Source organism: Phasianus colchicus, chromosome 4, assembly GCF_987193195.1.
Source record: "Phasianus colchicus chromosome 4, bPhaCol1.hap1.1, whole genome shotgun sequence".
Lineage (NCBI taxonomy): Eukaryota > Metazoa > Chordata > Aves > Galliformes > Phasianidae > Phasianus > Phasianus colchicus.
The window spans coordinates 66918279-66934069 of record NC_143439.1 but is presented as its reverse complement, the minus strand read 5'-3'; the positions used below and the strand labels follow the sequence as shown (position 1 = coordinate 66934069).

At 42.1% G+C, this 15791-nt stretch overlaps 1 protein-coding gene across 1 annotated transcript in view; it reads right to left on the bottom strand.

Annotated features, from left to right (window-relative positions):
• The window catches only part of KDM3A (lysine demethylase 3A), a 28978-nt gene extending 13658 nt beyond the window's left edge, over positions 1 to 15320 (bottom strand). The window contains exons 1-10 of the mRNA XM_031588211.2: positions 14642 to 15320; positions 11854 to 12009; positions 9903 to 10013; positions 8232 to 8334; positions 7222 to 7346; positions 6675 to 6747; positions 6502 to 6590; positions 3756 to 3907; positions 2134 to 2696; positions 779 to 980 (exon numbers count right to left, since the gene is read on the bottom strand). Of these exons, the coding sequence (XP_031444071.2) occupies positions 779 to 980; positions 2134 to 2696; positions 3756 to 3907; positions 6502 to 6590; positions 6675 to 6747; positions 7222 to 7346; positions 8232 to 8334; positions 9903 to 10013; positions 11854 to 12009; positions 14642 to 14812 (1745 nt within the window). The 5' untranslated portion in view covers positions 14813 to 15320. The remainder of the gene's footprint in view (positions 1 to 778; positions 981 to 2133; positions 2697 to 3755; positions 3908 to 6501; positions 6591 to 6674; positions 6748 to 7221; positions 7347 to 8231; positions 8335 to 9902; positions 10014 to 11853; positions 12010 to 14641) is intronic.
• Between the last annotated feature and the right edge of the window lie 471 nt (positions 15321 to 15791).

Sequence of the window (15791 nt, the reverse complement as noted above, 5' to 3'; positions counted from 1 at the left end):
CATAGGGACACAGGGAATCCGAAGCTGCAGATCAGGGTTGGAACATGCCAACAGCACTCAGCATCACTGTGTTTTCCACAAAGTCCCCCTTCCTGCCCTCCCTGAAATCCACTAAGCACACCAATGACAAAAATGGCACAACACTCAAGTGTAAGGCAGAATAAAAAAGATGAAGCAACACAACAAACTATTGCTTTGCCTACTGCTGTTTTAGTTCTCTAGACTGAAAGTCGATGGTCATTTGTTGTAACTCCTCTGTAACTGTAAAATATATCTAACATTTCACACTTCAATTGCTAAATGCTGAGAGACAGTCTAACCTCCCAGTACTATCAAGCTGAAGCATTCAAACTACACTCAAGTTATCCCAACTGGCTTTCAGCCCAGAACAGCAAAATAAACAGCTCAAAGTTCTGCCAAAATATTTTCTACTCAAATGAAGCAGTTATAAAATTTTTAAGTGCTAGAAAAACACAGGGAACTTTTCATTGGTTGGGAATACTAGGCTTATGGTTAGGAATACTAGGCTTATAGCTTGATAGCTACACACTGACACCCAGTAGTTTTAACCAGAGATCTACATAAGGCTGTGTTGAAACAAAGAGCTGGTTTACATCTGGCCTGGAAAAAGAAGATAATGTTATAGATAATAGTGAGAATTCAGCAGCACCCCTTCCAGAAAAGTAAGAAAAGAGGTCAACCATCTAATCCCAACAAGCATCTTGTTGTTCACATTTAAAGAATACCAAGGTCTGCATACACTCAATATTGTTCTTACCTTCTAAAGTGAAAGAACCGACAAAAGACAGTGGAATCTTTCTGGTCTTTGTTCTTTCGGTAGCTGTCCAAGCGACATTCCCTGCATTTATGCAGGTGAGGTGCAATATTATTGCAGGAGCCATCCTGTACAAATGCTTCCCCACTCTGCTGCAGCTTCTTCACTTTAGAAGCATCTGCTAAAATGGACTTGCGAACTATTACTGTAGGGAAGAGCAGTGAGGATTACACAAGCTGTACTAATCAGTTTGTTATATAAATATGCAAGCAAATGTCTTCAAGTGAGAAACAACTTGACAACTGACAACTTTTCTTATATGTTCCCCATGATATTAAAAAAAATAATTGTAAAATATTTGCAGTCAGCAGGAACTTTCTCAAGGTGCTGTTCCAGTGGAGGCATAGTTCAGGGACCCAAATTTAACAGATACATTCACCTTTCCATAGCAAACTTCTGAAGGTGTGCCTGCTTTCACTGAAAGCACTACAACTATCAGGGCTTGAGAACCTGTCTGTGGAGTTGCTCAGAGAATGAATCAAAAGTAATGAAGACAGAAGTACAATCAGGCTCTTTCTTAGCCTGTTTCTCCCACTCAAAGCGCAATGGATTTCAGCACCTCACTGTAACAGATAGGAAGCAGCTCCCTTCCTCCCACATTGCACATGAAACCTAGAAGGGCTCAGCGACTGCTCGGCTGGCTGTTTATCCATGCCAGTTTTAGGACAATACATGGTAGTCCAAGACCAAGCAACATGAGTTTGAAACCAGAGAGATGGATGTGTAGGGAGAGTTGTAGAACCCAAAACTGACAGCTACACCGTCTGATGCACAGCACAGACACAACATCAGGAGTCCAGCTCCATAAATAACCACAGCCTTCCCTATTCTGTTCATGAAGAAAACTCAAAGAGCTCAGCAAGTGGAACTGGGCCACAGATAACACAGAAACAAGGCTTTTTAATTTTGTTTGAGAACAGTTATTGAACAAAGGCCCTCCTTGATTAAAGCTCCATTGAGAACAACATCCATCTCCCATAATACATTTTTAGCAGCAGTCCTCAATTTTGTAAAGCAGTCTCATTATGCCATCAGCATCTGTCTTCCAAACAGAACTTTGCTCATGTAATCTGTTTTGCCATTCTATTCTTGCACACTTTGTAACAATTCTGTTTGCTCTCCCCATCTAGCAAGAAGAACATTTTTCTCAATTTTACCCATAAATGACTTATATTCCAGAACACTCTCCAACAAAATTAAAATTGCTATTTTTGTCAATGTTACAAAGAATATACTTGCACTAAATTACTCAGAAACAGGGATATCTTCAAGTGACAGGAAGTTTAAAAAATACCTACCATTATCCTGGATCTTGGTACTCCCACTCCAAAAGCTTTCATTTTCATTTCTCTCATAAAAACCTTCATTTGAATTTCTCCTAATAAAAAATTCCATGTCTACTTGTTCATCCACCTTGTTTCCTTTTTGGCTGTTACAACCACTGTGTGATTTAACTCCAGCCTCAGTAAAAGGGAGCAGGTGAGCATCCGATGTTGAGGGCCTGCAATCTAAAGTCCTCTGCAGTTCAACAGAGCTATTGACTCTCGGTATTGCTACGGAGGAGTTAAGATGTTGCAATGGTTTTGCAGAAATACACTCTTTAGAAAAGTTTGTTGTGGGCTTCAGAGGAGCTTCGCTTATATTTTTCAGACCGGTTTCTTTTCCATTAGTTGAATCACTCAAAGATGAAGATCTTGAAGATATCAGAGAGGTATATTTACCATTTTGATCATTAATATTTTGTGTTTGTTCTTTAGTTATATATGTCACTTTAGGAAAGAGCGTAAAATTTTCCTTCAATGGTTTTGTTCCAGAATTAAGACAAGAGGGATGGACTTCTGGTACGCTCCGTCTGCATGTGCTGAAAGACAACATGGAATACTTTGACAAGGGTGTCAGACAAACCAAGGCATCAGTTTCTCAACACTAATCACATTAAATCTTGAAAGAAATTTAATCATGTACCTCTGATATTCAAAGATGTAAAACTTTGTGCAAAGTTCAACATGTTTGCGTTTGATTTTTTCTTTTTATTATTGTAAGTGCTGTAACCAAACACTCAAGCTTTATCTACCTGTAGATCCCACTCCAGTTTAGCTACAGTAGCTACTCCACTACTTCCACAACTAAAAGTTACTTTCTCATTTTTAACATGTAACAGCTATATAACCAAGTTATAACCATGCCTTCCACTTGCATGTCATGCTCAAGAAACTTCAGCAGGGACAGTGGTTCTGGGGGGCACTACACCTATACTGAGACAGTAAAACTGTTCCCACACAATAAGATCAGATGAAAAGTCATACTTTCTGCAACCACTATCACTCCTTGCAAAGCTAATACACAACACTTACTCTTCCTATCACACCATTTCTACCATACACGTTAATCTTTGTGATGGAACTGTAGGCAGGGGTACAATATTCTAACCTTTAAATACTGCTAGATGAGTTCAAGCTCAGAAAAAACAGTTACACTGCAGCACGGTTCTCACACTTGCTTTGGAAAATGAAATAAAGCAATCTGTATTTGAGACATTCACCTGGTTGAAACATGCCTTGACAACTACAGCTTGTTTTATAATGGAAATGCAGATCAGTTCAAACCTGTGCAGAGCTTGGAGTGGTACTTAGTACTGGAAGATTTTAAGTCCAGTGGGACATCTTCCAGTTTGTTACTACAAGTAACAAACAAGTTTAAGGCCAACATAAACTGGTACTGAACAAAAAAAATATGATGGACCCATGCTTAATCTGCAAGCAGCTTGCCTACAGGACACCTGTCTGAAGCTGTTCCAAAGTTCCAAAAGATCTTGAGTTATTGCACTCCCTTAAAAAACAAACTCTACATATATTCTGCTACAAACTTGAGTTACTTCTGAAAGAATAAAAGTCCATGAAAGTATGAACTGATTTCTTACCCCTGAGGAGTTTCTGCGCCAAGATTGGGAGGAGAGTTAGCTGGCAGGGGCAAGCCTTGATGCCTTTGGTCTTTATTAGCAGGAGTACAACCCAGCAATGCTTCACCAAACACTGTTGGTACTGAGTGCACATGTCCCTGACTCTGAGAAACCTGCAAGAGAGATTTTAACAGTTATGAACACTTAGAACATCATCACCAAAATAAATATCACGTTACAAGGTTAAGCTTAAAAAGAGAACTACATTAGCGCTCTTCTCAGTATGCTTAAAAGCTTGAAGGCCATTTCTCACTCAATCCATTAGATGGAAATAACTTACAATGTCCTTCTAAATCTCAGAGGTTCAGTGAAACACTGTTCCTGCTAATTCATTCCCACACCCTCATCCCTACAACTACCATCACAGACTTTAAGGGTAGGATGTGGCTGTAACATTAAGGCAAGAAGATAGAAAGCTCTGCTCTTCTTCAGAACCAGCACTGCAATGATCGCTCAAAGTTGGTAGCAGTAACCAGAATTCAGAAATGGCTTTCAGAGCTCACCTGAAAACCTCAGAAAAATATCAGAAACATAGAATGGCCTAGGTTGAAAAGGATCACAATGATCATGTAGTTTCAACCCCCTGCTATGTGCAGGGTCACCAACCAGCAGACCAGGCTGCCCAGAGCCACATCCAGCCTGGCCTTCAATGCCTCCAGGGATGGGGCATCCACAGCCTCCTTGGGCAACCTGTTCCAGTGCCTCACCATCCTCTGTGTGAAAAACTTCCTCCTAATATCTAAGCTAAACCTCCTCTGTCTCAGTTTAAAACCATTCCCCCTTGTCCTATCACTATCCACCCTCGTAAACAGCCGCTCCCCCTCCTGTTTATATGCTCCCTTCAAGTGCTGGAAGGCAACAATGAGGTCTCGGTGGACCTCAATGACCAAAATGAAAACTGTGAAGTCAGTCTGACAATATTATCAAAAATCTGTATGTGAACTTCCCTGCAATGTAAAGAAAAAAATAATCTTTGTACCAGAATTCCACAAAGCGTTAAGTGAAAAATTCCCCTGCAGATTAAGTAACCAGCTTTATAAGTCTACAATTCTTTTAGAAATACGTCAGGAATACCAAAATTAGCAAGTCTTTCAAAGCAGTTGTTTTCCATGGGGCTCCCTCCCCAGTTCTGACATCCATATTCTACTCCCACATACTCAACTTACTGCTGTAAATTACACTACAGATTTATTACCATCAACTCTAAAGTAATTCCTTTCTACTTTGATATAACACAGCTGTCAGACACATAAACAAGTTCACAGAAAACCTCTGGAATTTATTAATTCTACATTAGAAATCACATACTAAGTTGTTTGTTTGTTTTTAATATAAAAAAGCTATAGCTTCAGCTCACCAACCCCACAATCACATCCCTTCCACTGAAGACCAAGAATCAGCCTTTTTTCCTTATTAGAGAGAGTACACTCACTTGTCACCATTTGGAGAAAACAGTTGCAAGACATTTCCCAAAGAGTACAAAGGTCATAAAGGAACAGTTCTTGGAAGGCAGACTAGAAAACTACAACTAAATAAATAACTGCATTGCTTTACAAAAAAAACAAGCCATGAATTCAGATCACGGTAACTCTTTCGCAGTACATTTGGAATATGAAATAAAGACTGGCTTTGTGTGCAAACTGCTCAATGACTGAATATGCAGAAAGCCAAAGAATGGCAAATTGAGTGCCTGAAAGACACTAAAGGTACTCAAGCATGAGCTATGCAGAGGAGTACAATTGCAGCATGTGAGCTACTTTTGCTGCACACTTTTTCTCTCCAGTAAATAAGGATGGATCACTTCTCATAGAGGAATCTTGTCTCATACTTGTTACTTCTTGCTGCTTTCCTGTGAAGCTGTTACAGATTTCTATTAATGATATCCAGACATCAACCAAACCCAGATAGTTGACTCAGCACAGGGCTGAGTGTACAGAAGCTAAGAATCAAAATTTACAAGCAACCAAAAAAAAAAAAAATGCCACCCCCTACCATCACCACTCGAGAGGTTCCATAAAACTCTTCCATAGTCATGTCTAAAATACAATTTTGGTCTGAAACACTCAGACAAAATTACAGGTTACGTTAGAAGTTCTGTGGTCAAGCTATTGTTTTTTTCATTTACATTTCTATACTTAAGTTACCCAGATCTTCTTTTGGCCTCAGAGAGGTTTTTTTTTTTTTTTAAACTCCCAGATCACTCACAAGAGAAATAAACGCAGACATGCAAGTACTAGAAGAGTGGCCACATTCCCTCTTGGTACCAAAGCAACATTCTTCCAGAGTGCTGCTTGTGTACCTTGAATCCTCAGAGCATGCAAGTGTAGGCACAGATTTTGGATTTAAGAATAAAACAGTTAAAAGAATGAACGTGAAAAATAGAAGTTATGCACTTGAGAACCACCCTCTGTTTAAGGACACTACAGAATACATGACTAGGCAGGTTAACACTTAAGCACAAGGAAGGGGCAAAAAACAGTTTAAGAAAAGGAAAACCTGAACTTCAAGGCTTAGTAACAACTTCTCTGATTACCACAAAACAAGATATTTTACCCGTGCCTAGACAAGTTTCAATAAACTCAACACATCCTCCAAGGGATTATGTTTATTATTTAACTTTTCCACTTAATCCTTATTTAAGACTGTTCTGAGAAGTTACGTGACTGTGTTATGTAACACAGCTGTACATAATGCAGTAAGACATTACCTCAGGAGAAGACTTTGTGTGTTTGGCATCAACACTTCCACTATTTTCTGTGGATTTCCTCTTCACGCCCCCAATTCTTTTGGATTTATCTGGAAAAGAAGGTGATCAACATTAGTTTATTTTAGCACAAGCATGCTACTTGCCTCTGCAGTACAAACAATAACAGCTCTTACCACATTTTCCATTGTTGTCATATATTATTTCCACGTGAATTAACTCTGGATCAAGAGTTTTTAAAGCTGGAATCTTGAAAAGGAACAAAAAAATAGAGAGCCAGTTAGAGATGGAAGTTATTGTTTGAAAGTGTTTATTTTAGATGTTGTGGTACAGATGAAGCTTAAATACTTGATTCTAAGGAACGTCAAGCTAAATTTAACAACGTACAGTGATAGTGCTTCTGCTTGAAAACATGCATGTAAACTGGTGCTTCAGAGCATTGCCTGTACAGCAAAGGAAAAAGGATTACATGTTTGTCTTGGTCTTCATATAAAACTTCCAGGTCTCCTTTTGTGTAGACAGCCACTTATTTGAAAGTTGGGCCAGCAGCATGAAGTAGCACAGAAACACTTTGGAGTAATAAAAGCCCCTGCACTATAGTGACTTCCACTTCATTTTGGCTCAATGTATTAAGGACAGAAATTAAAGTGGTACTAATGGCTGTATAAACAAAAGACTGCACCCTTGATCCATCTCTGTAAACCCACACCAGCTGGTTCTTACCTCCTGACAGTTGACTTCTAGAGTTCTTGTAGCAGGATTACCATTTACAACAACTGCTGTGAACCACTGGGTAGATGGATCCAGGCTATAAATTCTAATCTTGGAACCAATGATATTTTTTCCACCTTAGTAATCAGAGAAAAGAACAATAAACAAATGAAAATATCCAACATGCCTCAGAACAAAGGTGCATGAAGACCACCACACTATCCAGGTTCCAACACAAATCTAGCATACAGTACTTAATTCAAGTAAAACAAACTGAGAATTTAGAGACAACTTCCACATCACTGGGGGGGAAAGCCATGATAAAACTACATTTCAAGTATCTGCTGCCTTGGGATAGAACAATTAAGCTTTGTGGAGTTTCAGACATGCAGCTGAAGCCAAGATCTCCAAATTTCAAGTGAGAGAAGTCAGTAGATAAGGAAATTAAAATTCATTTACTGGATGAGGAATTTTCTCCTCTTGAAAGCATTGCAAATGAGGACTCTAAACTGTAATAGTTTCCTTGCCATAAACACACATGCAAGAAATGCCTTCCAATAGATGACTAAAAAGACACTTGCATGAACCAGTAAGAATGAGGCCAACTAAACTAAACCCAACAACTTAAACTTGACTAAAAGAGCAGTCTCTATGTAAAGCTTTTGAAGTTTGGAGGAGAAAAAAAAACAAGCTACTTGAAAATAACAAGCAATGTCCAGTAATTCATTTCAGAAGGAAGTGCACATTTGATATCTCTTTCACAAGAGTGAGGTCATCTATCCATGTCTGAATTCTATACTCATTCCTACAATGGAAATACCCAATAGAGAAATCTCCATAATGCTTCATGTTTCACATTCACTGCTCCAATATGAAGTGCAATTTTTTTTTGTTTTTTTTTTAAACTTTTTTAAAGCTTTCATCCCTAGAACAGATTACTACAGTTTATACCATCAGCACAAAGATTTTCCTTTTGTCTTCAGTATTTACTGACAAATCTTCCTGCCACAGAACACACATACCTTGCACCAAGCGTGTTTCATCTAGGTGTTTCTTAACTAAAGCTTGAATTTCTTCATTGACAGTTTGATCATCCTTCAGAGGAAGCCTGGAACTCTCCACATCCTATTTAAAAGCAAAATATGTAAGTTAATATTGAGAATAATGCTTTTGATTAACAAGAAGTCATGAGTATTTAGATACAAGGCACCACCCGTTCATCTAGACCCAACAAGTTTCTCATTACTGTGTGTTCCTTCAGTTCCCAGCTCAGCTCATAAAGGCATCACTTCCTTACCACTAAACCTAGAACTACCACCAATAAGCCAGTCTAGAGGGAGCTCTCCAGATTCACTCTAATACTGCTCTGGAAACAACCTGGTCTTGTTTTACTACCTTGCTAATAAGCACTAAGTTTAACTAAACCTCTTCTTTTTTTTTTTTTTTTTAAAGTTTAGGATTAAGTTCTTAGAAGCAACAAATACATATTTTCTAAATAGTCCTGAACAAACATAAAGGCAACTATTTCAAGTTTTATGTTTCAATTTGTGTTATGATAACACCAGGACCCAGTGCTTCTCAAGACACCATTAGAAAATTTCATAAGAATGAAAGCAGAGGCAGCTATGCCAAAATTGTTCATACTTAAGTATTTCTCTTTTTTATGTTAGGGTTTTTTATTTTTTTTATTTTTTATTTTTTTTTAATCTAAACTCTTTGACAACATGATTCTCCTATTTAGAATTGACTCCTAAAGCAGAAGTGGAGAGCAAGTTATTAACAATGGCTCAGAGCACCAATACAAAAGGATTACATTGTTCTGTCTGAAGCAGTGCTGTGGTGGTTGTAAGCAGCAGAAGCCTCAGGAGCCAGCAGTCAAAGAACTGTTATTTAAGATGCCAGAAAAGCAGCTTTCTCCACTGCAGTACTGAGATGAGGCTTCCATGTACACATCTGTAACTTACATTTAAGTGATTCCTGTGCTAGTTTCTCAGAATACAGTCCACTTGCTGACTGACAACAGATCCAAGTAGTTGAACATTAACAATGGCACTATCAGCAGTCTCAATGTGGGATACCTATCACTCATTTCATTCATGCTGTTTATAAGTCCTAAGAGCAGTTTTCTACAACAGGTTAAATCCTTTTTCAACAGCAGATATTGTTCCTCAAAATGCCTTACCAGCCAGTCACATGGGGCAATTGTTTCAACCTGTCTCTGCCTAATTTCCACTAACAAGTTCTCCTCTGGGTGCTCAATAAAGGTATTATGATTCAACTATCCCATTTACATCCTGCCTGCCTCCACAGTTGTTTAGGATTAGAAGTCATGTGTTTCCATTAAGCAGTAAGATTTATTCCAGACATGTCTGCAATTCCTTTCACAGCTACAGCAGCCACACTCAGAAGACAAAAGGAAATATTCCATGCTAACCCCCTATCATCAATATGATGCAAGTGCTGTCACCTGAGCTGAATGACTGCCCTAGCACACTGCCTCACAGCTGCCTTAAATGCCTGTGTCCTGGACATGCACATTACATTCAGAACTGATATTTAAGAGTTATAGCAATAGATACCTTCTCCAAGTTCTCACCTGTCTAAAGTCTGCATTTAGGATACATTAACTTCAGATATCTTAAATACCAAGACAAAGATTTATATTCTATTTTTATAATGCCATACAAAGTTACCTGAATGGGCGTCAAAAGGTCTTTAGAAAGAAAAACACATTTCTCTTCACCAAGATAGCGTATGGAAACCATTGGTCCCAAACCGGCTTTGTCCACTAAGGATTTGTAAGTCTACAAAAGTGAGAAACATTTTCTAAGAAGCAGAGCAAGGTCTCATTTCTCATTCATTTTAATTCAAATAAATTTAGTTTTGCATCCATTTCCCTGTCTAGGTCTCACATCTCTGCATGGCAGAGTGGGGGAATAACCAGCAAATCAATGCCAGCTTGCTGCAGGGCTCACATTTCAGTTCTCAAAGCTCACACAACATTGACAGTGTACTCAAGTCTTAATTTAGGCATATGTGACAACTTAAATAGCCTCAATTATCATACTGCTCCAGTACAACAATATCCTCGGGTACACTACAGGCTTTAAAAGCAGCCACAAAACAACAACCTCCTTTGGAAAGCTTCTGAACTTTTCCTAACATGTGCAAGGTTAAGCTCTGTCTAGCCTTCAGTTAACAGCTCTGAGTGGGTACAACACCAGAAGCAGCAACAGCAACTCCTCCCTGTGCAGAAGGTACATTTACACACCATTTCAGAGGGGAAAAAAAAAAGTTGCTCAGTTGTTGACAAGGAGTTGTTCCAGGAGCAACTGGGCAGTACAAGAGTTCTATAGTGCTATTCCATTCTCAGTAAGACACTTTATCATGTACTTGATTCAACTGCTGCAATCAAGATTTATTGAAATAAATCCCCTTTTTGTGATTTGCACCTCTTGTGATTCTTTCATTCCTTCCTTGTTTAGTGAGAAAGGGAGGAAAAAATCTTCTTCGCCAAGGCAAGTTCCAATGTTGTGCTTTACTTTATTCATTGTGGCTCCTAGAGTGAGCTTCTAGCATGCACGTGGCATGAATCAACCCTTTAAATGCATCAATAAAGGAAACATCATGCATAAAACAAAGGTCAGTATCCAGTCAGAACAGTTTAGATGCATGGAAATAAGCAGGTCTTCAGAATGTCCTAACAGCAAATCTATTAGTAGAAATACTAATACTGTGAGGCAAAGAAAAGAATATCAAGGAGTCATTACTCTGCTTTCTCTCCCACTCTGTTTAGCTCTACTTCCAACTGATGTCTGCTTGGATTAGCTCTGCTTAAGACAAACCTCAGCTAAAACAGCAACACAAATTATGCTACATACCTCATACCAGGCAAAGTTAAGAGCATTAAATATGGACTACAACTTCAGCATAATAGAAGTTGGGCAGAATCTCCATCCTCGTTTAGTTCACAACTACTTCTAAGAGTGGCAATATCCAAAGCAGTCAAGTAAAACTATACTGGTGGAATACATTAACCAAGAAAAATTCTTTTCACCTCTACCAGCTGATCTGCATAACCAGCCATGCACAGCAGCTGCAGGAAGCTTAGATTTCTGGCTTGGACAGTGCAGCTTTAGTTTTTATGCATACAAAAACCCCGATCTCACGAGTGATCTGTGGCAGCCAGCCATTATATAAGAGTTATTCAAATTACTTCTGTCTCAGGTCAGAAATCACTCAAGAATTAACAGTACTTGAAGCAAAGTAAAGCAATGATTTAAGAGAAAAATATAGGCTATCCTTAGAAATCTGCTCTTTGTCCTTTTTCTCTCTATTCTTAATCACAATTTCATGAGATATGTAGCTAGAGGGAGAAGGGATTCACACCCTACAGAATAGAAGTTTGGGAGGAAAGTAAAACCATAAAAATTCATTCCTGTATCCCTAGACAAAACAAGCCAACTTAAAAACGCTTACAAGCTCAGCCTAGTTCTGTACTAAGAGCTTCAGTCACCCACATGTTCCACGTAAGGCTTTACAACACAAGTCACACTGTACTTGAGAAATTCACACTTGTAACAGGCACAACTATCCTGAGAAGATGGAAGAGCAGAACCAAAGTAAGGCCAGTTGTGTACTTGCCATTGCAGGCCACTGGACAGGTGATATAGAACCGCCATGAGATCTTCTTTCTGCCAATACCAGCTTTTGCTCCACGAGGAATACCTTCATTTTGGGACTGTAAACTTCTATCCATCTTCTTTTTTCCCATGACTCATCATCAAATTCTACACAAATCTACAGAAAGGGAGTAAAGCAAAAGAGTGACTAACCTCCTTAATGTCTGAGCACACACAAGGTAAAAATGATAAACAATTTCTTCTAAAAAGATCATTTAAATGAAAGCACAAGCATTGCCTTTCTGTCGTACAATGAAGCATCCTAGACTGGCTTAGTATTTTATAAGTATAGTTAACTGGTTTGTCATCATTAGTGTCACATAAAGCATTAATATTCCTATTAACTCTACAACCTTCTCATCTCAAACAGTCATCTGCTGATCAAGTTCAGGTAACTGTGTTAGCTCTGTCACCAGTGTTTAAGCCAGGGGGAAAAAAAGCGAACAAACAAGGACTGCATCCTACAGTCTTTTCCACAAACTACAACAGACAACCTGTTTTTCCAGAAATGTTTTACGAGCAAATCCCAAAGAATAACTTCAACAATTTTATTGAGAGGACAAGTAACAGCATGCCACTGAAGGACATCAAATAACAGTGTGAAGAAGGTCATTTCCTGCCTGCTTTTAATTGGTGTTTACCCCTACAAATCTCTGAAGCATAGATACAAAGTGCTCAAGAGGAAAGCAGTTGTCACTAGATGGCAAAAACATGGAGAGTCTTATCAATTTCAAGAGTGGCATCACTGTCCTTTCATAAGAACATGTGGAAACAACCAAAAGATTGAGGAGAAACCACACAGATAAACCCCCACTTAGAGAACAGTATCTTCAGAAGTACATGTCCCTGTTTCCATCAAGCATCACTATCTTAAATACATCATTTAAGTGGTTAACTTGAAGGGAGCATATAAACAGGAGGAGGAAAGGCTGTTTACAAGGGTGGATAGTGATAGGACAAGGGGGAATGGTTTTAAACTGAGACAGAGGAGGTTTAGCTTAGATATTAGGAGGAAGTTTTTCACCCAGAGGGTGGTGAGGCACTGGAACAGGTTGCCCAAGGAGGTTGTGGATGCCCCATCCCTGGAGGCATTGAAGGCCAGGCTGGATGTGGCTCTGGGCAGCCTGGTCTGCTGGTTGGCGACCCTGCACATAGCAAGGGGTTGGAACCAGATGAACATTGTGGTCCTTTTCAACTCAGGCCATTCTGTGATACTCCTAAAGTATAACTGTGTAACTCCTGGAGACTTCCCCTTTTGCCTCTTCCCTTACTGGGAAGCTAAGCAAGTAGAAGCATGCACACCAAATGACATTATCACACCCAGGAGTTGTAAGACTAATGGGCACAGAAATGAATTTACTCATTTTCAAGTTCACAGAAACAGTGAAAGAGATAAGCAAACAGCACAACTCCCAGAACCAGAATGGCTTGTTTTGTGTGCAGAATGAATACCGCACAAACAGGAAAATACAGCTGAGAAATTGTTAGAAGTAATTAACCATCCTCCATTTCTGTAGCTAATGCTTCCTAATGCTACGTGAGAAGCAAGATTTGAAATATTATCTACTTCTACTCCTTTAGATACTTTTATTCAATCCATCACTACTTTGGGTCTTCCCATACAGTCCTCTACCACAGGGCTGCAATAGAAGAAAGGCAGTAGCACGTATTTTTGGTACCAAAAGTTCTTCGTGGCTCCATCAGCTACTTCACAGCTTCTTTAACACTTTTACTGAAGAACACACAAAGTTAATCACTGCTAGCAAAACCTCCACCAACTCCATGGCACACAGTAAAGCATTAACGACCCCAGCAGCAACTGCCCCTCCTCCAAGTCCCAGAGAAGGTCCTTAAGAGCTTTCTGCAGCAATTCCTCCTCCTCACCCTAATCTGGGGACAGCCATCCATGGGGAAAGCCCCGCTGCAGACATGTGACAGAAACTCAGCCACCAACAACCCAGGGCTTCCATAGTACATCCCAAAGTTGAGGCGTTCAAGAGTTAGAAACACAAAGGTTGCCCTCTTGTCTGGAAAAGTGCAAGTGTTTCCTGCCTAAGTTCCTTGCAGAAACAAGAGTAACACAAGATTCTCTCATTGTAAGGGAATCTGGTCCCTAGCAAGTAGTTTGTATCCTACAGCAATGGCTCAGACACGGTTGGATAGTTTTCCTGGCTACAGTTGACAAAGAGCCTCTTGAGAGCTTCAAGTTGTCAAAGTCTCCTGGTTTCCACCCCGAACATCCAGTTAATGAGTTACACGAAGCCTGCAATAACTGATGGCGTACACAAAAATGCCACCAGCAACCATTAACAAGGAGCAAGAAGAGCACGAGGAGCCTCCAAGGCCACGCGTGGATTTCATACCTCCGTTTGAAGAAACCCATCAGAAAAAAAAAAGGAGAGGGGGGGAGGGGTGGAAAAAGCGTTTGGGTAACTCCAGCACCGAGGGAAATCAAATCGTTTACAGCTGACGAGGTCTTAAATCACGGCTGGGAAACGGACAGAAATAAAGGGCGAGCAAAGCAGGCGCGGTGCAGAAGTTGTCACCGCGCCGGTGGAGGCGAGCAGCGCGGAAACTTCCGGCAACAGCAGAGCGCGGCGGGGCTTCAGCCAGCGCTGCACATGTCGCCAAGCGGGTCAGCTCATCACGAAGGGCTGACAAGAACACGCAGTCTATAGATGTAGGTAGGAGGCACAGCGCTACACGCGCGCCCGCGCCTCCACCCCCGGCCCCTCGCGGTGCCCCGTTACCTTCAGGTCCGGTTTGGAGATGTCGGTGTGCGAGACCGCCCGGATCCTGCCCGCCTGCCACGGCCATTCCGCCACGCGCTCCGTGTCCCAGGGCCCGTCGTCCTCCCCGGCCAGGCTGAGGAAACGCTTCCCGACCAGCAGCGACCAGCTCCCCTCGAGCCTCAGCACCATTTTAGCTCATCGGGAGGCCTCCCTCGGGGCGGCCGGCAGAAGAAGGGCGGCCTTCAGGCCCTGCGCGGGGTTCGCCGCCCGCCCGCCTTCTCCGCGCGGAGCCCTCGGCGCCCCTCAGAACGCCGCCGTGCCCGCGGAGCCGTTAATTAGTGCTTCGGCGGGAGGAGGGGAGGAACGCCGGCGGCCCGGCCCAGCCCCGCCGCCCCTTTGTTCCCAGCAGCCGGAGCGGGGCGGCAGCTGAAGGAGGCGGCCGGGCCGAGCGCCTTCCGGGTGCCTCTCCCCGACACCCCCCTCCTTCCCCAGCACGCACAGAAACGACGCCGACCTCCTCCTTCCCCTCCTCCTCCTCTTCCAGCTTTACCCTCCCCCTCTCACCTGCTGCCCCCCGCCCTCAGCCCGGCCCCCCCACCGCCTCCACACGGCGCCCGGGTCCCGAGAACGCGCAGCTTCCCCTCCGCCCCCGGCAACAGCCGCTGCGCCCAGCGCCGCTCCGCCGCCCCGCGCTGGCGCACACACCCCTCAGCCGGCCCCCGCCGCTCCCTCTCTCGCGCCCATTGGCTCTTCCGCTCCGGGGGTCGGCGCTAACGGCAAGCCTCCCGCTGTGATTGGTCCGGAGAGGCGGCGTCCGCGCCGTTGGCCCCGCCTCGAAACGTTCGTTCAGCTTGTGGCGGTTAAATAAAGAAATATCCTTCCGCCGAGCGTCGAGTGAAAGAGTCCTTCGAGACACCCACGTTCACAAATAGCCCGAAGATGAGGCTAAACGGGAAAACAAACGTTTTTGAGGCCGTGACGCGCCATGACGTTTCTACCACTGCCTCAGGCGGGCTGAGCCAAAAGCGCTAAGCGCCGTCTGCGGCGCCGGCGGAAGGATCCGCGGGAGTCAGAAGGAGTGAAGCGACCGCTTATACGTGCGATCCGCGGCGTACTCAGATATAGCACAGGGGGAGGGGGCACCTGTAGGGCGCTTCTGCGCGTGCGC